General features: G+C 25.1%; 1 protein-coding gene and 1 long non-coding RNA gene across 2 annotated transcripts in view; one reads left to right on the top strand and one right to left on the bottom strand.

The window, feature by feature from the left end:
• The window catches only part of LOC122498765 (RNA pseudouridylate synthase domain-containing protein 2-like), a 486,414-nt gene that overhangs the window by 451,804 nt on the left and 7,417 nt on the right, over positions 1-27,193 (bottom strand). The window contains exon 2 of the mRNA XM_043606677.1: positions 24,460-24,636. Within this exon, the coding sequence (XP_043462612.1) occupies positions 24,460-24,636 (177 nt within the window). The remainder of the gene's footprint in view (positions 1-24,459; positions 24,637-27,193) is intronic.
• On the top strand, positions 21,590-21,933 carry LOC122498770. The gene is made up of 2 exons (XR_006301255.1): positions 21,590-21,740; positions 21,812-21,933. It is a non-coding gene; the product is annotated as an uncharacterized LOC122498770 (long non-coding RNA).

Raw genomic sequence — 27,193 nt, 5'->3', positions numbered from 1 at the left:
ATGTAAATTCGTAAACAGATTATAGGCAAAAACCTGGAATAATTTAAACGTTCAGAGAACTTCACCAAGAAAGAATCCACTTTAAAAAAATATTCTTTTCGCCATAACGTCGAGATGAAATCTCAAAATGGAAAAATAAGGCTTATAGATAATTTACACGTGGAGTTGTAAAAAATGACATAACACGTTGTAGTTTATGGGATTCTGGAGTCCTGAACTCGAGCAATGTTTCTTTATAAACAATTCCGTTCCATGGAGTCTCGTAAAGGGATAAAGTCAAGATTTATCTAGTTTCTTGAATGTCGACATATGAAAGATTAAAGGCATCGTTTTGGTCGACAAAGAGAGAAAGAGGAAAGGGGGGGATTGAAGAAAAGGACCGGGGGGGAGGCGGACCAACACACATCTGACGTACTTGACGCGGCGCGGCGTCTAGTATACAGAAATAGTCGCGTGGAACATAAGCGTCAACGCTCTTTGTGATGGACTGTATAACTGTGTATTATAGTACATTAGTGCACTATAACGTAACGGCCGGCACAGACTCGACTCGGGGATAATTATAAACGGCGAGCATTCAGAATGCTGCGGCAGAGGGTGCCACCCCGACAATACCGCAGAATTCATTTTGCCTATCGGTGCACTGCCATGCCGCGCGGCACGATAGATCATTGTGCTCCTGTCTCTGTCATGTGCGGGCTATTGTTCGCCACGCGATCGTCGACTTAGATTTTCCAGTCTCAATGGCGTCACCGTTTATATGGGCCATTCGCAAAACATTAAATCCACTTAACCTTCTGTCAAACAATGTACATTTCGCGAAAAAGACCGAGGTAATTTTACTCCCTTTTACAATCGCAACAGTAATGAGGGTTTTTTTCGATCTCATTTGGATCTTAAGATAATCCTGTTTTGTTTTCATTTCAAGATTTTATGAAATAAAATGAAATTACGAGCAGCATTTTATTTTGATTTAGAATATTATATAATCATCATCATCATCATGGAATTCTAATTCGATTTAGAAGCAAAACGAAACAAGTATATTTTACAGAAGACTTGGTTTTGTTAAAGAGCCGCAGTCCTTGAACAGGGTTGCCACGCTTTTGCTCATTTCAAATTCCCTGACTTTTCCAGGTTTTCCAGGTTAAAAAACGGAATTATTCCAGGTTTTTAAAACTACATTTATATTTTACAAAATTTTTAATTCTAACCTTTTTGAAATAAAACAACTTATAAAAAATTTTTATAAAACATGAAAATATCGATCACTCCGAGTCTTCGACTCGGAGCAATCGATATCTTCATGTTTTATAAATAATTAAAAATGACCGACAGATAAAATCATTATTTTATATTATAAGAATATTGTTACTCTAACTTATTTAAAATTACTTTCATTATTTTAATTCAATTATTCTTTTCCAGAATTTTAAACTTAAATTCTTCTTTATAAAGTTTAAATTAATTATTATTAATAATTTCTGAAAAATTTCTTTCAACATTTTCAAATTCTTTTGTTTACAATTCAATTTTACGAAATTTCATCGATTATTCAGGTATTCGGAAATTCTTCAATCAAATATATATTAGAAAATAAAAATTTCAAATAACTTTAAAAAAATTCAATTAAACTTTTACAAAAAAAATTAAATCAACACAATTTTAAGTTAAAAATATGAAAAATTCAAACATTCAAAGATTATAATTTGAAACCTTTTCAAAACTTTATTATTATCTAAAGTTTTAACTAAAATTCATATTTCAATCAATTATTATTATTAGAAAATTCTACGACAATTCAATTATTTAAATACAAAAAAAATAATTTATTGAAGAATTAAATGTTTTTTAAAATTCAACTCTCATTTAAAGAATTTTATCAACAAATTTTTAAATAGGTAATTAAAATTCTTTTGACGAATTTCAATAAAATTTCAAAGAACAATTTCATTTTTCGAGAAATTAGATTGAAAATGTATTAAAAATAATTGAATCTCTGTAAAAAAATTTCATTGAATTGAGAAAAGTTTTTGAACCCCATCCCTGAGGAGTAAAAGATGTGTTACCATCTGTGAAAAGATACTGTCGGCGCAGAGATCGATAACAACGCGTATCATCTCTGCATATAAGACGGTATCTACGAGTGCTGTGCAGGTCCTTGCAAGTGTCCTGCCAGCAGATCTCTTGGCGAGGGAAAGGGAAGAAATGTTTCTCTTTTCTAAAGAAAGCAGTTCCTGGGATGAGGAATTAAGACCAAGCAAGGGCCTGATCCGCAAAGAAGCGAGGCACAGGCTCATAGAAAGATGGCAGGAAAGATGGGATGGTGAGGGAAAAGGTCGATGGACCTATCGCCTTATCCCGGCACTCGCCACCTGGATAAATAGGAAACACGGTCAGGTTTCCTATTATTTGACTCAGGCGCTCACAGGTCACGGGTGTTTTAACTCGTACCTGTGTCGCTTTAAATTACGCGAGAACGAGGTGTGTGCATATTGCCAGTTCCCTGAGGACAACGCGGAGCACACCCTCTTCTCATGCAAAAAATGGGACTTGGAGAGGCGGGCCATGTTCGAAGGTGTAAACAGTCAAGTTACACCGGAGAATATGGTATCGCTGATGACCCAGTCGGAAGAGAATTGGCGGCAAGTCGAGAACTTCATAATCTCGGTTATGTCGAGGAAGGATCTCGACGGCCGCCAAAAAGCGTAATTTAAACAGCTTTTAATTTGTTTGTTTGTTTTTTATTAATTTATTTTGTGATTTATTTGTCCCTATACATTTTTTTTAATTTGTTTTGTTTTTTTTATTCATCTTTTTACAATTTTATGTTTTCAATATTTTATACGCGTTTATTTTTATTTTTTTTTATATATCCGTTTATAATTTTATCTTTTGACTTTTTAAACTTCTTAAAATTTTTGTTTTTTATTGTTGTTGTGCTGTTAATTCCGCTTTTATATTGAAATAGTTTTAAATTTTTTAACTATTGACGCAGGAGAACCGCAGACACAGAACAAAGTCGCAGCAGCGATAGAGTTGGAGCGCCTCCCTCGAAGGCTAAAGTCTTACGACAGTTCCGAGGGAGGGTAAAGGGCTCCAAAAGAAGGGTTACGGGTTTTAGTGGGTCGGGCTGGTAGTAGGTCGCCAGTTTATTAAATTTATTATAACATTTATTTATTTATCCTTTTTTTAAATTCCCTTTTTTTTTTATTTTACCAACCCCACATAACCTTGGAGTGCGGAATCCAAGTGTTACGGCCGAACTCCGTAACTTTTTATATTGTTAATAACTTTTTTAATTATATTTAAAACTAAAATTACATACAACAATCACACACAACATGAGATTTTGTTAAACACCACAAAACATTTACACAAAAACAACAACAAATTTCACAAAAGGGACATTCTTCTCTTTGAATATCTTAATCCAGAATATTCTAATTGGAAAAAGATCTAATTTTATATAAATAATATATATTTCAATAGATTTAACATTCCTTTAAGTTTCACAATTTGAAATGAAAAGCCTAAGAATAAAACACGGTATTTCTTAATAAATTCCTTTTCTTGGACAAACAGTTTATTGACCCTTTTGAAAATTAGTTAGAAAATATCAAAGTTAAATTGCTCAATATAAGGAGTGGTGCATCCAAGTCACTGAACTCGGATCACACCACTGCTTAAATCTGCAAGGTTGCAGAAATTGACTTGACAACAGTCGAGTACAATGAACTTAACATACGATTTCCCCACTAAATCGTCTTTCAATAAAATTGATTGACACTGGGAAATCTGGGCAGTTTAAGCCAGGCCGTTGTAGCCGGCAGTTAGCCCGGGCAGTTTAGGCCCGCAGTTTTAGTCCAGGCCATTGTAGCCTGAAGTTCTAAGTCCGGCATTTAGCCGTGTTAATCGTATCGAAAGTCTAACGGTTGAATAAAAAGTTTGTTTAAAGAAAGTGAATACAATTGAGAATAATATAAATAAATGAAAGTTAAAGAAGATTGAATTGAAAATATATATATTTGAATATAAATAATTAAAGTGTGTAATTAAAGGAATCAAAGAAATATAAGAAAAATATTGAAATATAGTGAAAGAAAATAAATAGAGAGAATTTACGTAATAAAAATTAAATATAGGGAATTGAAAAGAAATATTAAAATAAAAGAAGTGAAAATAAATTTAAAGAAATCATAAATTATATTAAAGAGTAAAAGAATTGAATTCTCAGCATTGTGCATTATCTAAGGAATATTAAAGTTCATAGTAAAGAGGATAAAAACAAGATTCGTCATTGGATTCGAATTTCGAAGTACAGAATACCAAGTAGTGAGTAAAAACATCTTACATTTTACGACACACACGATTATCTCATTCACACGTACAGATTCACACGTACTTTTTACACACGTAAAGATTAGTTTTATTTGTATTAGGGACTCATTGGGAAAATATATATCTTATATTGTTTAATCTTAATTTTGATGATAATTTAATTATTCCTAAAACTATCCTATCTTCTCCAAATTCAAGGGATAGGATTCTCACCCCTTGGTTGAACCAATAACCAAGTAGAGGGAAGAATCCACTACCCTTTACAAATTATTTTGTCCGAAGGACACGTTTAGTTAAAGTTTCTTTAAAAATTTGATATTATTAAATTAATTTATTTAATTTTTCAAATTCGGCTCTAACAAACTGGTGGCAGCGGTGGGATTTTTCCCCTTTATTCTTTGAAGGAAAGAGAAGATAGAAAAAGTAAAAAAAATTAACAATTAAAAAAAAAAATTTTTTTTTTTAAAGACATATATAAAGTTAAATTTTTACATACAGGGTTACACTAAGCACATTAACACAAAAGGTTAATATATTTTATGGGAAATTTATATATATATATATATATATATATATATATTGATATACATTGATTGTCTATTTTTATAAAAATTATCTATCTGTTTCTTCACAGGAGAAAATATATGCGAATTTTAAAGTGCGGTAAAAGAGATATTTTTTTTGTTTGTTTTGTTCACTAAAGTTGAACACAGGGAACAGTAACTACCCTTGCAACGGCATGCTCTGGTTTCTTTAATAAATCGCGCCCAATTCCCTGACATAACCTTGCCGGAAGTGTGTAGCCACTTGGGCAAGTGAAGGGATAAAAAAAAACCAAAAAATACAATCGCGTAAAACAACAATTTAAAATAAAAATTATCTTATTCGGTAATATAAAAGCTTTTACTAAAAAAATAAATAATACAATTTTTTATGTTTAAAAATAAAAAGAAATCGAAAATATAAGGGTATAGTAGAAATAAAATCGCGAGTAAATATTATTTAAAAAAATTATTGTTTTAATATAAGTAATATAAACTAAACAAAATTGATAAACGAGAATTGACATAAAGAATAAAAACCCAAGAAACAAAACGAGGTTCAAAGTTCGAAGAAATCCAGAAAAGAATCCTCCGTCTTGAAGAGCAACAATGAAGATAAAATTCGGGAAATGACAAAAATTATTTGCGAAATTAATTAAATTTATTTTTATGAGTAAATAAAAAGAATAATTGGAAATAAAATATAGAGAGACAATGTGCTAAATTAGATAGGTATACGAACTCAGTTACGCGACACTGTGTCAGGTTACACTTCAGGTGTGTAGGTCAGTAGGAAGTAGACATCGAAAGAAATGCTTATATAGACAATTAAAAGAAAAACTCATTTACTTCTGTATAATTTAAAAAAATATATACTTTTTTATTGTTTCTTTTTAATAAAATTCATATTTTTTACAAATAACAAATAAAATTTTAACGAAATTAAAAAAAAACCTAAAATTACAAATTGAATAAAAATCCTAGTTAAAACGGATAGAAAAAAATGGAGGAAATTTCAGTATTTTATTAAACTTCGAAAATTAAGAGAACTTAGGCATTTTATTAAAAATATTATAGCACAAAAATTTTGCAGATCATGACCTTAGTGAAATCAGTCTACGAAATAGAAGAATGAAAAATAACATATTGAAAATAAACTTTCATCAGTTGGAAGAACAATAAATAAATCATGCTGAATTAGCAGAAATACGCAAACAGAGGAATAACGTTTAAAAAAATGTCGGAAGTAAACCGTGAAGAAGATTCTCGAATAGTCAATCAAAGATTTAATCTTGCATTGTCTTTATCACTATTCGAAAAACAATTAAAATTTTTTGATGGATACAACATACCAGTTGAAGAATTCATAGAACAAATAACATTTGTAGCTTCACGAATGCCAATTACTTGTGAAGCCCTTATAATAACAATTATACTAGATAAATTAGAAGGTACCGCAAAAGCTAGCACTGTTGGCATCAAATTTAAAATTTTGATAGACTTATTAGATCATCTAAAAGAAAATTTTTCTCCAAATTTTCTATTCGACAACTCCTCTTCCTCTAACTACGATTTTTCGAGAACAAATTACAATGCCATTGACCATTACAACACGTATCAACCAAGGAACCAACGACAAAAATGGGGTCAACAACATAGAAGAAAAAATAGAGGCTACAATAAATTTAACAATCAGAATATGGACAAGAGTTTTAGAAAAAATGGACAAAACAGGAACATGGATTGGCAAGATTATGGAAGAGAAGACTTTTATAACTATGATCGGAATTTCGACGAGTACAATGTCGAATACGGAAATTCACAACACAGATTTAGAAACGAATATAAAAGATACAAGGACGTCCAGGATGGTTACAGTAGAGATGATCAAAAAGACCACAGATATAACAACTACGAAGGGTCTTATACAATGAGCTTTAACGAAATATATTCTAATATTTATAATTCAATGTGTTTGCAGAACTCACTCACAGACCAAAACTCCTTTAGGGTTGAAAATCAATTAAATTATAGTGTCTCAGCCCCAGCGAATGAGCCACAAGTTGTAAGCAAAAGCGAAGAATCAATTAACAAAAAGACCATTCAAAAAATACAAAAACCTGTGGAAGAAGAACAAACAGCAGTATATATGGATCCTATTATAAGTACTTTCGACGACGACAAAGAAGATATCAACATCAATGAAAAACCACCAAACAAGAAAAAGATGGACATACATGGAGATTTAGACAGAAAAATCAGTTTATCGTTAGAAGAAAACCAAACTTGTATTTTGGACAACAAAATGCTGGAAAAAGAGGAAGAGAATAGAAAGGAAACACTACAAATGCCAAGTTCGGAGAAAAGCAAAAATATAATCAAATTAGAAGAAGATAATGACTTAAAGAATTATAGTTGTTATCATCACGAAACTCCACAGCGAGAAAACAATTCAAAACCATCTGAAATTAGCCATGAATTGAATGAAACAAAATCAGATAAAAAAGATGAAGAAAAAATTATTGAGAAAAGTGAAGAATTTTTAGATATTGAACAAGCAAACAATGAGAATGTCGCAGTCATGGTTGATTCAAATTCATTAATACAACAAATGAATCCGGACAGCCCTATGAAAAAACTAAGAAAAGGAAAACCTCCTGGTAAAATCAAATCAAGAACTCAAGAACAATTAAGTGTTAAAAATGAAGAAGGAAGAAAAGAAGAATTAGGCGATCAGGTATCAAATGAAGACGTCATCATTTCAACAAATACTTATGCTGAGGTAGAAGAATTTGTCGTAAAAAAGATTCTATCATCTAAAAAAAGCTTAAATCGAGAAATGTTAGAAATGGTAGAATACTGTGTCTCATTACATAACCAATTATCAGGAACACATCAAAAATATTTTTGGGATACATTTTTACTTGGGACAAACGAGAAAAATGAAGTTATCTACAAATTCAAAGGGAATGAACTACTACAAAATAAAATACCTAAAATAGTAGTAACAAAAGTCTACTCAGAGAGGTTAGGAATAGGTTAGACGTATGTAAAATCAAGCAGGAGACAGAAATAATAACAGTGAAAGCACAAAATATCTTCAACGATTTTTTCCGGGTAAAATAGTTAATTTACTCAAACCTTACAAGTCTCAAGGACTTAAATGTAATATAAATATTAATTAATTGAGTTTATCATTCTCTTTCCATTACACTATATCTTTATTTTATGTTCTCATTTAGAGTAAAATATCTAATATACTTATAAAAATAAAAAAATAACATAAGATCGATAAAGTAAAATAATAACTAGAAAACACACAAATAAAAGATTAAGAAAATATCGAATAAAACAATAGTCCAAAAGAAAAAGGACATACAATGTTAAAAAAAAATATCGCCAACTAAATTCAGTAAAAAAAAGGAAAACAAGTTATTATAACATATTTTATAAATAGTAGATTACTAACATGTAAAAAAAATGTAAGCTTAATAAATGCTTTTAGTAAATTTAAAAAATATGATACGCTGCTAAAATAAATGAAAATTATCGTCATGAAGAGACGCATTAAAATGTCAAACTAAAATTTTTCTGCCTAATAAATTACAAAAATAAAACTAAGAAAATTCCAAACTAATAACAATAAAAATAAAATGATAAATAAAGTAAAATGATAACTAAATCAACACTTAAGTAAATGATTAAAAATATAGAATACAATTATCAGATTAAAAAATGAGACATAAAATGCTAAAAAATTCTCGCTTACTAATTTAGTAAAAAAAATAAGTTTTTTTTAATGCATTTAATAATGCCTGGAATACTAACACCAAAAATATAAGTCTAGTAAATGCTTCTAATGGAATAACAAATTTAATAAAATGGGATATATATGTTATAATAATAAACTAAAATTATAGTAATGAATGAAAACATTAAAATGTCAAACTAAAAAATATTTACTTGAAAAACAAATTTCAAAAAGGAAAGTTACAACATTTTTATTTAAAAAAAATGTAATTGTACATAATTTTATTATTATTAACCAAATTAACTAGATCCCTAAACAAATAGTATTTCAAAAATAAAAGTACTGCAATGATTTAAAATAAATAATAGTATTCGTTGAAATACTCAAAAATTTTGTTTCATTGATGCTCGAAACATGAAATTTCTAATTAAAATACGCTTTAACTACTTCTAGAATCTGCGACTATTTTTCTTATAACTCCTTAAAAAGACATGATGCACTAAATAATATTAAAGGGAATGCTTTAAAGTTCGAGCACAAATGAAACTGTTGTAACACCAATAATACTAATATAAATTAACAAAGTTAACACCCTTAAATTATAAATATGAATAAAATACACTTTGAAAAGATTAAAAAAAGAACAATTTATCTTAGAAAACGTAAAGCCATTTTTAATGTTTTTTTTCTAAAAAAAACATAAAAAACATGAATCAATGGAAACATAAATATTGAAAGGCAAATTCTTAAAAATATTTTAAACAGCCATTTTTGATTAAAAGTGCAGTTTATTTCTTCTTTTTTTTAAAAAAAAGTTAAAGTATGATAAATAGCATTTTTTGTAAGCATTTTTTTGTTATGCTTTACATTTTCTTCGTCTAAAAAAAAAGAAACTTATTCAATTTACACTAATTCTAACATGAATTTATATAAAAAATTTTTAAAGAATGAAAATTTTCAATACAAAGCACTATATTTAAATGCTCTAAATAAAATTTTAAGACGGATAAGCATAATAAATAATTTGAAAAGTTTTGCTTTATCAAAACTATTTGACCAGAATTACTATTAGTAATGAAATTAAAAAAAATCAGAATGTTCCGTTTTTCTATAATTTCTCAATATTGTTTACCAATTTCTATTTGATACTGCACAAAAATGTAATAAGGAAACAGAGTTAAATTAATACAATTTAACATTTTTTTTTCTTAAATGTTGCACATCTTTTAAAAGAACTACAAAACATTCACAAAAATTTTATAGTTAAAAAGACATTTTAAAAAAAATCTATTTTTGTTAACCACATATTAAAATCATTAAATTATATAAAGATAAAAAAAACATGTTATTACAATTCAAAATAAAATATTTTAAATCGAATTTTTTCAAGAAAACTATGAAAATTTACAATATTCCAAACTATGAAAGTATTTTTTTTGCGAAAATAAAATTTTTATCTTATTATTGTGTAATAAAAATATTCTGCAACCTATGCAAAATTATTTAATATCAGCATTAAGAAAAATTGAAATAATAAATAAATTTATCAATCTTCGTTAAAAAAAATTTATAATTATAAATTTCTAGCAAGAACAATTTGTTATGATAAATTCAAATTTTGATACTATGAAATTATGTTTTTTCAAATCATTAAAAGTAAAAATATTTAATGTATTCTTCGTTTGAAATTAATAGCACCATAAAAATTTGTATACTAAAATTAGCTATAGGTTTTGTAATTTACAATATACATTTAAAAATAAGGATCAATAAAAAAATACTTAAAATAATAAACGTTGTCACTCAAAATTAATAAAAAGTGAAATGAAAATTTAGAAAAATTACATATCTTGAAATAAACAAATGCCTACATTGGTTATATTATAGTTAAAAAGACAAGTTTAAGGAAAAAAATATAATAAAGCAGTTTTTTACCACTCTAGACCTTAAAATACTTAAAAAAACATCATAATAAATACAAAAATAATTTGTAAACCATCAAAAACCAGTTTTGTTTTTGCTTCTATTGTAAACTAAACTTGAAACTAAACTAAAACTCACAACAATAATTTACCTCTATTTATAACAAATCTTTACAACGCGAAAAGATTTAGAAAAATTGGAAAGAAAAGAAAAAACATAAGCATTTAGAAATGGCTGCCAAGGGACGTCAGCCTAATAAAAGGGGGGCATGACAACAGAATTGTCGTCACATTTTTTTTTTCTTCTCTTTTCGAAAATTAAAAAAAATTTTCTTTCATTATGACTATCACATACAATACAACTTAGGTAGACATCGTTACGTTAATTCATATGATACTAGGGGAAGACGTTGTCAGCGCTTTAAGTCAAATTCGACAATATTCTTTTAAAATTATATAACTGAACTAAAAATACCTTTATCAACGATAAAAAAAATTATAAAGAACACTTTAATCAAAGAACTTAGGCATACGGCATGTTGAATCGCATTTCATTTTGAACATGTTCTATAAATGAAAAAATATTAAAATTTGTAAGGCTAGTTTTTAAGAAAGATTAACATAATTACTCTCCAACATAAACTTTTGTAAAGCAAGATAACCAGGATACGATTTTTGTAAAACTCAAACGAGTTATATCTACAAATTTTAAAAGAGGATCTTCGATAACGCATTCATAGCAGCTGACAAGGGACGTCAGCCTAATAAAAGGGGGGCATTTGTTACGGCCGAACTCCGTAACTTTTTATATTGTTAATAACTTTTTTAATTATATTTAAAACTAAAATTACATACAACAATCACACACAACATGAGATTTTGTTAAACACCACAAAACATTTACACAAAAACAACAACAAATTTCACAAAAGGGACATTCTTCTCTTTGAATATCTTAATCCAGAATATTCTAATTGGAAAAAGATCTAATTTTATATAAATAATATATATTTCAATAGATTTAACATTCCTTTAAGTTTCACAATTTGAAATGAAAAGCCTAAGAATAAAACACGGTATTTCTTAATAAATTCCTTTTCTTGGACAAACAGTTTATTGACCCTTTTGAAAATTAGTTAGAAAATATCAAAGTTAAATTGCTCAATATAAGGAGTGGTGCATCCAAGTCACTGAACTCGGATCACACCACTGCTTAAATCTGCAAGGTTGCAGAAATTGACTTGACAACAGTCGAGTACAATGAACTTAACATACGATTTCCCCACTAAATCGTCTTTCAATAAAATTGATTGACACTGGGAAATCTGGGCAGTTTAAGCCAGGCCGTTGTAGCCGGCAGTTAGCCCGGGCAGTTTAGGCCCGCAGTTTTAGTCCAGGCCATTGTAGCCTGAAGTTCTAAGTCCGGCATTTAGCCGTGTTAATCGTATCGAAAGTCTAACGGTTGAATAAAAAGTTTGTTTAAAGAAAGTGAATACAATTGAGAATAATATAAATAAATGAAAGTTAAAGAAGATTGAATTGAAAATATATATATTTGAATATAAATAATTAAAGTGTGTAATTAAAGGAATCAAAGAAATATAAGAAAAATATTGAAATATAGTGAAAGAAAATAAATAGAGAGAATTTACGTAATAAAAATTAAATATAGGGAATTGAAAAGAAATATTAAAATAAAAGAAGTGAAAATAAATTTAAAGAAATCATAAATTATATTAAAGAGTAAAAGAATTGAATTCTCAGCATTGTGCATTATCTAAGGAATATTAAAGTTCATAGTAAAGAGGATAAAAACAAGATTCGTCATTGGATTCGAATTTCGAAGTACAGAATACCAAGTAGTGAGTAAAAACATCTTACATTTTACGACACACACGATTATCTCATTCACACGTACAGATTCACACGTACTTTTTACACACGTAAAGATTAGTTTTATTTGTATTAGGGACTCATTGGGAAAATATATATCTTATATTGTTTAATCTTAATTTTGATGATAATTTAATTATTCCTAAAACTATCCTATCTTCTCCAAATTCAAGGGATAGGATTCTCACCCCTTGGTTGAACCAATAACCAAGTAGAGGGAAGAATCCACTACCCTTTACAAATTATTTTGTCCGAAGGACACGTTTAGTTAAAGTTTCTTTAAAAATTTGATATTATTAAATTAATTTATTTAATTTTTCAAATTCGGCTCTAACACCAAGGTATCTGTAAACAGATTTCCCAAAATTCCCTAAGCAAAAAAAAAAAAAAAAAAATTTTTTTTAAATAATTGAAATATTGCCAAGAATTTTATTTAAACTTTTGAAAATAATTTAATTTTAGAGAAAAATTTTAATATTTATAAAAATAATTGAAATTTTGACAATAACTTTTATGAAACTTTTGACCATAATTGAATTTCTGCTAAGAATTTTATTACTTTTGAAAATAATTAAATTCTTGAGAAGAATTTTTTAATAATATTTCTTTTTAAATACTTAATTATTTTTAATACAAAAAGTAAATAATTTATTGAATAATTGAATGTTTCTCAAAATTGAATTCTCATAAAGAATTTTATAAACAAATTTTTAAATAATTGAATTCTTTTGACGAATTTTAATAAAATTTTTAAGTATAATTACATTTTTTGAGGAATTTGATTAAAATTGTATAAAAAATAATTGAAATTCTGCAATGAGTTTTATTATCTATGAAAATAATAATTGAATCCCTGTAAAAAATTGTATTACACATTTATAAAAATAATTGAATCTCTGTAAACATAAATTGAATATTTTTGAAAATAATAGAATTATTGCGAAGAAATTTATAAAAAAATTCATTTCTTTTGGAAAATTTTTTTAAAAATAGTAGATATTGAAAATCATTGACTGGAGGAGAATTTTTGGAAAAAAATTGAATTTGTTAAACAGAATTTCATTAAAATTTTTGAAAATAATTGAATTTTGGAGAAAAATTTTAATATTTATAAAGATTATTGAAATTTTGACGATAAATTTTTTAAACTTTTGACCATAATTGAATTTTTGCGAAGAATTTTATTACTTTTGAAAATAATTGAATTTCTTTGATGAATTTTAATAAAATTTTTAAGAATAATTTTACATTTTTCGAGAAATTCCATTAAAATGGTATTAAAAATAATTGAAATTTTGCGATGATCAATTCTATTATTTATGAAAATAATTGAATTATTGCGAAGAAAAATTGTAAAGGAAACTTTTTTAAAATTGAATTAAGAAAATTGAAATATAAAATAAAGAAAAATTAAGTTTCAAGAATAAGCACAATAACTTTAGAAAACAATAATTTTTTGGGATTCCAATCAAAATTCCCTGACTTTTCCAGGTTTTTTCAAGGTTTATAAAAATTCCCTGACATTTCCAGGTTTTCCAGGTTGCGTGGTAACCCTGATTGAATTTAGTCAACTTTCAGAACTCAAGAACCGAAAGTTTCACTAAATATCCCCTCGTGATAGCAAAATATAAATATAATGCTTTTAAGAAAATATTAACAAAATACAAATATCCATGTTAAAAACAATAACAAAACAAACTTAGTTCATCTATTCGTTATAATCTCGGTTAAAGAGGGTTAAAATTTAAGTATAATACAATATATTGAATATTAAAAGAAGGAGGCTTCAGATACTAATGTAGTTTAGGTTAATGAACCAAGATCATTTTATTTTACAGTGGTTCAAAAATGACTAAAAATGCGATTTTTTCACACTTTTAATCTCGTTTTTTGCGGGACTGACCAAGTGAAAAATATTTTTTTATCATATTCTTGTTCAGTGCCACCTAAAGTTTCAATAAACACAAGAATTTTTAAATAAACACTATACATCAACATTTTTTTGTAACCCAGAATTTTTGGAATTTTCTTGTAAAAAATCTGAATAATCAAATCGAGCAAACATAATATAATGAAATACTTAGTATATCGCACTAAACACTGTACATGTAATAACCAAAATGTTCATTCACTTTTGTTTTTGGCACTATACCTAATAGAAATTCATTTACGAAAATAAGATTTTCTTATATAGTTTTCAATAAATCAAATTATATTATAAGGGTTCAAACTTTTTGTATAAAAAAAACTTGTGGAAAACCTAGGATGTGTACCATTTTTTGAAAAATAAGATTTTAAAATCAATGAAATCGCAAAAAACCATGAATGAAGATTGTATTCCTTAAAAATTTTATTTATTTAAAATAAAATTTCAAGTTATCGACGTTAATTTTTGAAAATCTTGCGAATAGCAGATACAATATGATGCAATAGAAAATTCAAATACTGACTATTTGAATTGTAAGCTACTAGAAATCAGTTATAGTTATAGATAAACACAGTTATAGAATTAAAATTTGCTAACAAATGATCAAGAGCATTGCAGCAACAAATGGTACTTACAATAGACACGCTCAATAACAAGTTACAAATACTGAAATACATTCGCAGTTCAGAATAGATCAGAAAATTCGAACATCTCTCTAAAAAGAAAAACTGATAAATTTGAAAAGACATTTTCGTCCCACTTGTTTTGACGTGGCCTCTATATCTTCTAACATGTGTCCACTAGTTTAAACATCTATTAGCCTTTGAACGGCCATCAACAGCAAAAGTTAAGATCGACGCCTACCGTAGATCAGAAATCTTTGCGACGGACGATGCGGAAACGACAGAATAGACTGAAAGAGACATGAGGGGGTTGCAAACAAGTATAGTAATACAAAGTGTACACTATCCTTGGACCGCTCCAGCTGCCAGGTTTATTTCGAGCCTCAAACGACTACACAATCAATGTAGCGTGCAGAAACTGCACTTGGATAGAAGAGGGAACGTACACCTTCTTAAAGTCTATTCTCTCTTTCTCTTTCTCTCTCTCTCCCTGTCAGTTCTAGTCCCAATGCCACTCACAGTCCCAGACTGGATAAATAAAAAGCCTTCACTGGAATTACTCTTTTTCTTTTGTATATATACACACGCGACATTCACCTTGCATGAGACGAGAGTTCAATCAAAAAGTTCACTGCACAACTATACACACTCCTTAAGTGGAATCGTTTTCCACCTATAAAACATTTTTGAGAGAGTTGTAACTTTTCAACAAGTACAATGGAGGAAAACTTTGTGATGCCATTTTTTGATGATAAGTGAAAAAACTATATACATTTTGTGATTGGTCAAATCAAGATTTATAAACTGTACAAAGAATTTTGTCTTTTTAAATACATAAAAATAAGAATTTAACAATTTTTCCTCTTTGTAAACTAATAAAGACCATACAGAAGAAAGAAAGAATAATAAAACCGCTTACATCTTAAAATCGATATTATTGAAAAGTAGCCTATTTTTTATTATTCAAATTTTGACTTTTTTCCTGACCCTAAAGAATGTTCTGAATCACTCTAAAAATGATTAGATACACAAAAAAATGTTCTATATTACATTTATTTACGAATTTCTTTAAGGGGTTACACCACTTTGAAATTTTTAAAAAATTGAAAAAATTTTTTTTTCCTTAAAATACTCCTTATGGTCACCAAAATGATATGTCATTAGTTATATATATATCGATATCTCAATTCTCAAGTAAAAAGAAAATTTTCGAACTGTTCAAGCAGGGTCGCGCGCCAACGTTTACATTGTAATGAAAACTTTAAACGTGTTTTTCTCAAAACTGTATTTTAAAAATCGGTGGACACTCTGGATGCCACAAATTTCAATCGATCCTCTTAGTTCTTTTTTTATTTTGTTTGTGATATAATTATCTAGCGAAATACGTACATATTTTTCGAAATATTAATATTTAAATTTTCTAGACAACTTTAAATAATGAAATTTAGGCAAAAATATGGACTTTTTCCTTCAAATCGATGCCATTTTGCGAAAAATAAATTTTTTTTAAAACGGATACGTATTTCGCTAGATTTTGAGCTACAGAAACTAAAGCATTTTTACTTTTTGGTCTAGCTTAATTCTGGACCGAGTTATATAGTGTCCACCGTATGGCGATACATTTTTAAAGCACATTAACATATCATCTGTCAAACCGACAATTTAAAAAAAAAATAGAAATTTATATATATTTTTTTGTAGTTCAAGAGTAGTACAATACCCTACTGTAATTTAATTTTCCTAAAAAAATTTCTACTCTTCAATAAAAATTGTTGAAAAAGCTTATGTTTTGAACGGATCAAAGTGGTGTAACCCCTTAATTGTAAAACTATTCAAAAACATTAATAACTTCTGTTTTAAATAAATATTTAATCATTATTTTTCCATAGGAATTAGGATTTTCAAAAATTTCAAATTCGAACCTTTTTGGAATTCAACAACTTATAAGAATATTTTATTATAAAACATGAAGATAACGATAATCGCTTTCTTCATGTTTTATAATAATTAAAGATGACTGAGTGATAAAATCATTATTTTATATTATATAAGAATATTGTTACAGTAACTTCTTCAAAATTAATTTCTTCATTTCAATTCAATTAATATTTTATAGAATTTTTAACTAAAATTTTTCTCTAAATCAACTATTTTTAATCATTTTTCGACAAAGTTTTTTGAGAATTTTCAAATCCATATGTTTACAATTCAATTTTACGAAATTTCGATTATTCGAAAGTTCTTCAATTAAATATATATTAGAAAATAAAAACTTTAAATAATCAAAAACAAAATTTCGATTAATTTTATTTAAAAAAAAATTAGTTCCATATAGAATTTTTAATTAAAAGTATGAAAAATTCAGATTTTCAAAAAATTTAATTTGAAATCTTTACAAAATTCAATTATCTCTAAAAATTGCAATTATTAGTAACTTCTCAAAAATTCAATTATAATCTAAAACTTTATCTGAAATTAATTTTTAGATCAATTTTTATTAGAAAATTCTACGAGAATTCAATTCCTTAAATACAGAAATAAAAATTTTATTCAATAATTGAATGTTTCTTTAAATTGAATTCTCATTAAAAATTTTATTATCAAAGTGTTTTGGGGGTTAAGTGTGCAAAAACTGCCCCTGCATCTATTTTTCTTAAATTTTCTTAAATTCAATTATTTAAAAACAATTTTGACAAAATTCTACACGAATATTCAATTATTTTCTAAAACAATGAAATTCTCACAGGAATTCAATTATTAAAAACAGAATTTGCATTTAAATTATTTCGAAAAAAGTTTAAAACCTTTTTCCTTAAAACTTTTTTTCATAAAATTCTTCTCATTAATTCAATTATTTTCGTAAATAATAATAAAACTCATTGCACAATTTCAATTATTTTTAATAGAATTTTAATCGAATTCCTTTAAAAACTGCAAATTCTATTTTTAATAATTGAATTCCTGTGAAAATTTCATTGTTTTAGAAAAAAGTAGAATAAAAAAAGTAGAATTTTGTAAAAATTGTTTTTAAATAATTGAATTCTTTTTGATATACAAATTATTAAATTACTAAAAATTTTTGAAAATAATTGAAATTTTGCAATGAATTTTATTGAAATTTTTGGAAATAATTAAATTTTATTACTTTTGAAAATAATTGAATTCTTGTGATGAATATTGTTATTTTTGAAAATAATTGAATTTATGCAAATTTTATTTTAAGTAATTGAATTCCTGTGAAATTTTTATTTTTTTGGAAAATAATTGAATCTTCGTGTAGAATTTTATCAAAATTTTTGTTTAATAATTGAATTCTTTTAGAAAATTTTATTAAAAATGTACATAAAATATAAAAAATCATTGAATTAAGAAAAATTTTTGAAAATAATTGAAATTTAGCCATGAATTTTATTAAATTTTTTGAAAATAATTGAATTCTTGTGATGAATATTGTTAGTTATGAAAATAATTTAATTTTTTAATGAATTTTATTAAAATTCCTGAAAATAATAATTGAATTTTGGCGAAATTTTTTTGCTATTTATAAAGATAATTGAAATATTGACCATTTTTTTTTAGATTTTTTGAAAATAATTGAATTTTTGGAAAGAATTTTGATATTTTTTAAAATAGTTAAATTCTTTCAGTAAATTGCGTTAAAATTTTAAAAATTGAAACTAATTTCAACAGAATTGAAATCAAAATTTTTAAAAGAAATACTTTATTAAATGGTTTATATAAGTAATAACTTTATAGCAGTTCTTCAATAGAATTAAATTTTTTAAAATAAATTATTGTCAGAAATAGTAAAAATCGAAGGTTTTGTTTTAGAATTCGTGGTAATTTTTATAGTTTATAAGGCAAACAAAAAGACACAAAAATTTAGAATTGTCTTATAAATTCTAAACATTTAATTTTTTCCAGTACTTTTAATAAAAATCCCTGACTTTTATCTGAATTCCCTGACCTGTGGCAACCCTGTTATTATTATGATTTTTTAAACTAATTTCAAATTATTGAATTCTCTATTTCCCCTGATACAAAATTATATTTTCCTTGACAATATCCTTGACACATACAATTATTATAAATTACTTTTTATAATTATAAACGGTACATATTAACGAACCATAGAATCTTGACGATATGCTAATTTTTATACTTCATAAACTTTATTTCGTTTATCAACAAGAATATTTTCCTACTTAAATTTTGCATTAATAAAATCACGTGATAAAATGCATATTAATCACATTGTATATATTCTGTATTTGTCTTTCGAAAGGCTTGAAATTTAACTTTCTTTATTACATGCGAATAATCGTGTTTTTCTATAGAAAATTTCATTTTCGTTACTATTTTAATTAATATTAAGGGGGTAGGGGAAAGTGAATATTTTATGCATCATGTCATTCTCAAGATTCGATATCTGGCAAATTTGTCGCAAGTAAGAAGAAATGAATTTGGAAAAGTAAAGAAAAGTAGATCTAGTTTCAAAGATGCATGGATGTCTTTTAGGAAAGACTGATATGGCCTCCTGATTTGGTGAGACTCAGAGGGAAAGAGTGTTGATAAAAAATTACTCTATTTCCTGAACACGACAAAGAAAACGACCACAAAAGACTCGCGTTCCACGTTCCCCTATACACAATGGTCATTTTTATCAGAATGAGTACTATATACGACACACATACAAACATATATTTATTTATTTAAGAGCTATGCGAAATATTAAGAAAATTAAACGCGAGTATAAATTGTGTCAACAGAAATACAAGAGTTAAAAAAAATTCCAAAAGAAATAAAAATAGAAATGAAGTGGAAAATATATATTTTTTAATGCAAAACGAGGAAAACAGAAAAAAATTATATATCTGGAAAAATCCTCCCTTAAAACGGAAATCACAAACATTTATAATTTTATTACTACCCAAAAGATGAAAGACAAACAAATGATCAATATTTGTCTGTCTATCAAACTTTATTTCAATGAAAAGTTACTTCATTTCCGTGGAGTCTGTAAAGTTTTGATCACTATATTTATTCAGTGTGTTTCAAAGCAATGCACCACTCGTACGAATACGATATACTGAATTCAGTGCTAATTTATGCAAAATATATTTTTATATTTTACCCGCACTGAATTTCAACACATTTTCTTCTTTTTTAAAAAAGCTTGTAATTATTATTATTATTATTATAAATAATTAACCACAAGGGTTGTCAACTCCTGATTGGACCTATATATGAAGAATATATTTTCCAAAGGCATAAATAATAATTCGTCAATACAAACTTCGCACTCGATAATTAATTTTAAAAAAGTATAGCAACAAAACTGACAAAAATTCCATTCTATATTTTATTTTTCTGACTTTTTCCTAATTTTCATCAAAAATATTTACTACTTCTTTATCCTGCTAATAAATATTGAATTCCTGCAACGAATTTTATTATTCATGAAAAAATTGAATTCTTATGAAGATTTTTACAAAAAATTTTTTAAATAATTGAATTCTGTTTGGAAATTTCATAAAAAAAAGTTTATATTGAAAATCATTGAATTACGAAAAGTTTTTAAAAATAGTTAATTTTTACAAAGAATTCTATTAAACTTTTTATGAGAATAATTGAATGTCTCTGTAGTATTTTATTGAATTTATTAAAAAATAATTGAATTATAATTCAATAATAATATAATTATAATTGTGATGAATATTGTTATTTTAAGAGAACAATTGAATTTTGCAAAGAATTTTATAAAATGCCTTAAAATAATTGCATTTTCGGGAATAATTTTGTTATTTATCGACATATATAATTGAATTCTTTCGAAGAATTATTTATGTAAATAATTGAATTCTTGGGAAGAATTTTATTAAAATTTAAAAGAATAATTGAATTATTTCAAAAAAATTTAATTAAAATTGTATTAAAAATAATTGATTTCTTTCGAGCAATTTTATTAAATTTGAAAATAATTGAATTCCTGTGAAAAATTCTAATATTTTTGTAAATAATTGAATTCTTACAAATAATTTGAAAACAACCTTTTTTAAATAATTGATTTTTTAAAGGAATTGAAATTAAATTTTTAAGAATAATTACATTTTTCGAGCAATTCTTGTAAAATTGTGTTAAAAAAAATTAATTGAAATCCTGCGATGAATTTTATTATTTATGAAAATAATAATTGAATTTTGGAATAAAAAAAATTAATATATACAATTCGTCAAACATTTTAAAATATTAAAATTTTTACACATCTCTATAAAGAGTGTTTAGTCAAAAATAGAATAATTTTTTAATTATTCTGTAAGTTTTTAATTTGAATAAATTAAATTTTTTTAAATTTAACTCAATATTTTTATTAATTACAAGTGTACAATGAAATTTTTTTTAAATTCTTTCAATTTATATAATTATCTATACAACCCAATTTTAAAATCCGAGATAACAATGAATGGTTTTTTCAACCATCCATTGCCTTTCTTTTGAAAATCGTAAATATTTTATGTACACTAAATATAAACTCGATAAACTAATCTGTGTAAACTTTTCTGTTCATATTTTCAACTAAATATAAACTCATTAGAGTCGTATTTTCGTCATAGCTAAAAGAATTATACCCAAAAATGACTTTTAATGCCTTACTAACATAAGACATCAGCAAAGTAACTGTTGCACAGCACGGATATATCACTCTCTGTCTCTTTATACATACACATTACACTAAGAAATGTATTGTTTAACAAAAATTATATTTTCCATTGTAATTATAAGTTTGTTAATGTTTTCAATAAACGGTCAAGGTTGTATGCCGATGGGAGGTTATTGTCAAAAGGGTCTAGCCGAAAATTGTTGCTATCCAATGACCTGTAACGCTGAGTCAAATTCGTGTGAAGCCATGGGTGGCGTGATATTTTAATTTTATGCAAGTATAATTTAAAAAATTTTTACATTATTTGAATACATTTTTATGTAAAATAAGCTACAACTTTTTTAATTAAAAAATTTTTAAATTTCAGAAAAACAGTGATTCATTCATTTTCAACTTATTGAAGAAATTAAAAAGTTATTAAAGTGATAAAATTAAAAAATTTTAGTAATTTAATATTAAATTTTTCTTCAAAAAAAGTAAAATAAAAACGACTTTTTAAAATAATTTTTGATACATTGTTTAAGTTCGCAAATCAGTAAAGAATATTATTTAACATTACAATTGTTATTTAATCTTCTAGTTGAAAATTATTTTACTTCCATTCAGTAAAGTGATAATAAATAAGACATTTTATGAGTGAATAATAGCTGCTACAAAAAAAAAGTTTTGTAACAACAAAATATACAAAATATGAAAACGTGTCAGTTTTAATAAAATGTAATTAACTACTTGGTGGTAAATACAGAAAAAAAACTCGTAAGGAATGATTTTATATAATAATTTCTTTAACGCAAGTTTAAAATGAGAAAAAAGATCTTCAACATTTTAAATTAAATTAACAGAATGAGTAAAAAACTATCAAGGTATCGACTTTAATATTATATCGCGTCGGATCGAAAAATGCACAAAAAAAGTCGCTTTAGTCGATTAAAAATATAAAAATGTCGAAAAGGTCGTTTATTTAATTCAGTGTTATGACAAACATTTTATTTTGTATTTCCCTGACCTTTCATTGATTTCTAAATTAAATTATTCAAAACTTGAATAATTTTGTTAAATAAATATTTTAATTCTTCTTACTTGTTCTTCCACGAGAAATAAAATTAAAAAAATTTCAATTTAAAACCTTTTGAAATTTAATAATTTCTAAAAATTCAATTACTTTGCTCAATTTTTAACTAAACTTCATTTTTAAATCAATTATTTTAATACAAAAATTCAATTTTTTACAATTACAACTGTAACTGTTTATTTTTTAAAACCTATTAAGGTATAATATTTTCAAAAATTTTTAATAAAGAAATTCTTAAAATTAATTTTTTTTCAAATAATTTTAAATAATGTTTAAAAGATAATAGTTTTTCAATTATACACATTGAAAAAATTCCAAATAATTGAAATAAAGTTGAAATCTTTTAAATATAATTGAACTTTTGAAAAATATACAAAAAATGATGAAATTTTTAAATAATTTTAATAATAGATAGATATGAACATGATATTTCTCCGACATTTTAATAAGTCTAAAAAAGTAAATTTTAAAACATTTATATTTACTTTGTTCGAAGATAATTTATTGAATCTTAAAAAATTATGGTAAAACAATTTTAAGAATTAGTTTTTTAAAAATATTGTAATGTAATTTTTCGACAATAATTGAATTTCTTAAAAGAATTTTTGTATAATTAAAAAAAACTAATTTTTTTAAAGAATTTTAATGCAAAATTTTAAACATGATTGTTTTTTCCAAAAAGCGAAAAAAGTTTCTAAAAATTTTTAATGTTATAACTTTTGGTGTGTATTTGAATTTTTAGAAATATGTAATTGAAAATAAATGAATTTTTTAAAAAAAAGAATGAAAAAATTCTATAAGAATAATTTTTATCTAAAATATTATAATTTAAATTTTTAAAAGCTTATTTTCATTTTTAAATTTACACTTGAAGATTTTTCATTGAAATTTTTGAGAATTTATTATTAATTTCGAAATTTGCAATTTAAATTCTTCAAAAGTTGATTTTCAAAAATTGTAATAAAATACTTGCAAAAAGTCAATTATTTTGAATTAAATTTAACAAAATTTGTATAATAGAAAATCTTTTTAATTGTATATTTCGAAAATTTACATAATTAGAAAAGTGATTCAAAAATAGATTTTGAAAGATTTGTCTATAGTTATTTTTCTCACTATAAAAATTTTAATAAGTTGTATTTTATACTAAAAATGCTGTATTTTATTGTAATTTTTGAAAATAATTCGAAAAAATCGCATTTTTCGAAAATAGCAAAAAAAAAAGTGGAAAAATTCAATAGGTATATCCGAGGCCTGAAATTTTCAGTCCAACAAAAAAAAAAGCTTGGGCCCATTTTGAAAAACCCTTTTTTTCGATATTTTGAAAATAATATAATAAACACGTTTTTTATGAAAATAAATAATAATAATAATAATGTTGTTATAGGTTTAAATCGTGAAAAGGTTACTTTAAGGGTCATAACTTCGGCAGTTTTAAAGACAAATCGTTCAATGTTTTTTAATTTCCAGAAAATTTTATAAGTTCTGGTGCAATCAATTCTATTGATATTTTCAAAATGTCGAAAGAATAAGTTTTTTCCAAAATAAATATATTTTTAGAGTCGCGCTGAGACTTTTTCTAGTAATCTATTTCACTTGTTGTCTTGGGCAACCAATAAACTATTATTATTATTATTAAATACGTTGCATAATGAGTTGACATAAATAAAAAATCTAACTAAAGATTCTCAGAATACCTAAGAATCGAAAGAAGAAGAAAAACTTACCTCTTCATCTGATGCTGGTTCTTCGTAGTCCGAATTGGTTTCCTTGAAGACAAAAATGCTATCCGATGGATCCAATTGACGAGAGTTGCCAAACTGCGTTTGTCCGTCGGTGGAATTTATTACACTGTTCGTTTCAACCATTTTTCTTCTTTTTATTTCACACAATGCACTCCGGTTCTGTAATTACAATTAAAAGTACATGTTTTTAATTATTAATAAATTATTATTTTTACTTTAAACGTTTTAAACAATTTACAATTAATCTTTTTGTAATAAAAGCATTTCATTTGCAGGCCTCGCATTGACTTTAACGAGCAAAAAAGGTCGCTTTAGTCGATTAAAAATAGAAAAAAAGTCGAAAAAGTCGTTTATTTAATTTAGTGTTGTGACAAAAATTTTATTTTGTATTTCTCTGATTCTTTAATGATTTCTAAATTCAATTAATCAAAACTTGTATAATTTTGCTAAATAAATATTTTTTAAATATTTTTAATTTATTTTTTTATAATAATTGAAACCGTCCATTTTTCTTTTTAAAGATATTAAGGTAGACTATTTTCAAAAATTTTAATAAAGAAAATCGTAAAATTAACTTTTTAAAAATATTTCTAAATAATTTTTGAAAGACAATATAGTTTTACAATTAAATACAATTAAAAAATGTCCAAAAAATTGAAATTTGGTAAAATCTTTTAAAAAATAATTTAAATTTAGTAAAATCTTTGAAAAATAATTGAGTTTTTAAAAAATATTTAAAACATATTCAAATTTTTTAAGAATTTTAATTATAAATGATTTTTCAAAAATTCTGAAATAATAGTCAATTTTTAAAATTTTAATTTACTTTGTTCGAAGGTAATTGAATCTTAAAAAATTATTATAAAACAATATTCTAAGAATTAGTTCTAATTCTAAGAATTAGAATGTAATTTTTTGAAAATAATTGAAGAATTTTTGTACAATTTAAAAAAAAACTAATTTTTTGAAGAATTTTAATTAAAAATTTTGAATATGATTATTTTCTCCAAAATGTTAAAAATAATTCTAAAAAATGTTAATTTTATTATTTTGTGTGTGTATTTGAATTTTCGGAAATATTGAAAACATTGAATATCGAAAATTTTGAAAATAATTGAATTTTAAAAAATTAGAACCGAAATAATTCAGAGAATTACTTTTTTCAAAACTATTTTAATATTTATTTTTAGAATCGAATTTTCATTAATTTTCATTTTTACTAAATTCACACACTTGAAAATTATTCATTAAAATTTTTGAGAATTCAATTATTTCCAAAATTTTCAATTAAAATTCTTGAAAAGTTAATTTTTAAAAATTGTAATAAAATACTTGAAAAAATTATTTTTTTTTCCAAAATTTAATTAAAAAAATTATTCAAAAATAAATTTTTAAAGATTTGTCTATAGTTATGCTTTTCACACTATAAAAATCGAAATAATTTGCATTTTATACTAAAAATATGGTATTTTGTCGCAAAAATTGTAAAGAAAGTCGAAAAAGTTGCAATTTTTTAATATAAGTCGATAAAAGTCGCATTATTTGTAAATAGTCGAAAAAAGTCGAAAAAGTCATAATCTGGAGCCTCATTTGTAAAACAAAGGAAATCTTTTATTTATTTATCGGTCAGTTTTTTTTTAAAAACTTTTTTTGAAAATGAATTTTTGGATTAATTTTTTAAAACTAACTTTGAATCATTTGAATTCAATTAAAACGTGTTCCAATTAATAATATAACTAAATAAGCCGATATTAAGTGCTCGATAGCGATATACTTTATATGTAGCATCCTGAGGTACGATGCCCTCAGTGTCGTCAAAGGTACTTCATATCAAAGTGAAAGACGTAAGTAAATGCCAACATGCAATTCCATAACGGAAATTAACTTGAGATAAGTAATTACGGAATACAGACATGACTTTGAGATGGATTTGAATGTTCGAAAATTTGATTAAACATTAAACATACGTGGTACATAAGCGTGAATTTCATCACCTTCGGGTTCATCATTTTAAAACCAAATTTACAAGCATAACAAATAATTTATAAAAAAAACTGTTTTAATTTTTTAATTTTCATTATTAATAATTTTTTTACCTTCCTTTGATCGTTAAAAATTTATCATTAATAAAATAATGAAACAATTTTTCATTTTTATATTGTTGAAATAATTAATATTTTTTCAAAATATTGAGAAATGTATCAAAAATAAATAAATGTTTTTATCCTTCCACAATTATTTAATAAATTATTTTTGCGTTTTTTCTATCAGCTTTTACGCATAATCCAAAAATCGAAAAAATAAATTATAAAACTTCTAAAAATTTAATTTTTTTTCCATTTCTGAATGAAATTTAAAATTAAATATTTAATTTCTATTCGATTTCGATTAAAAATTTCATTCATTTCAACATTCAGAAATTATGGATTATAATTTCCTTTACTGAAAATTATGCTTTTTAACCCATTTCTCCAAGACCATTAACTATTTCGCGAATTTGCGAATGCAATAAAATCGTAATTTGATATTTTCCTACCCGTGTGTATATATTGGCACGAGTGATTTTCTATATTCATCTTCAAAGCCTCGTTATTTACTAAACAATAAAACACTTTCAAATATTATAATCATCCATATCAATTTTATGTAGAGCTAATCAAATTTAGTTCTGTTTTTATTTCAATTTTTTCCGTCTCTAGGTCCAAAAGATGATAAA

This window comes from Leptopilina heterotoma, unplaced genomic scaffold, assembly GCF_015476425.1.
Source record: "Leptopilina heterotoma isolate Lh14 unplaced genomic scaffold, ASM1547642v1 Lhet_16, whole genome shotgun sequence".
Classification (NCBI taxonomy): Eukaryota; Metazoa; Arthropoda; class Insecta; order Hymenoptera; family Figitidae; genus Leptopilina; species Leptopilina heterotoma.
The sequence above is the reverse complement of the archived record's forward strand: the minus strand, read 5'-3'. Positions and strand labels throughout refer to the sequence as shown.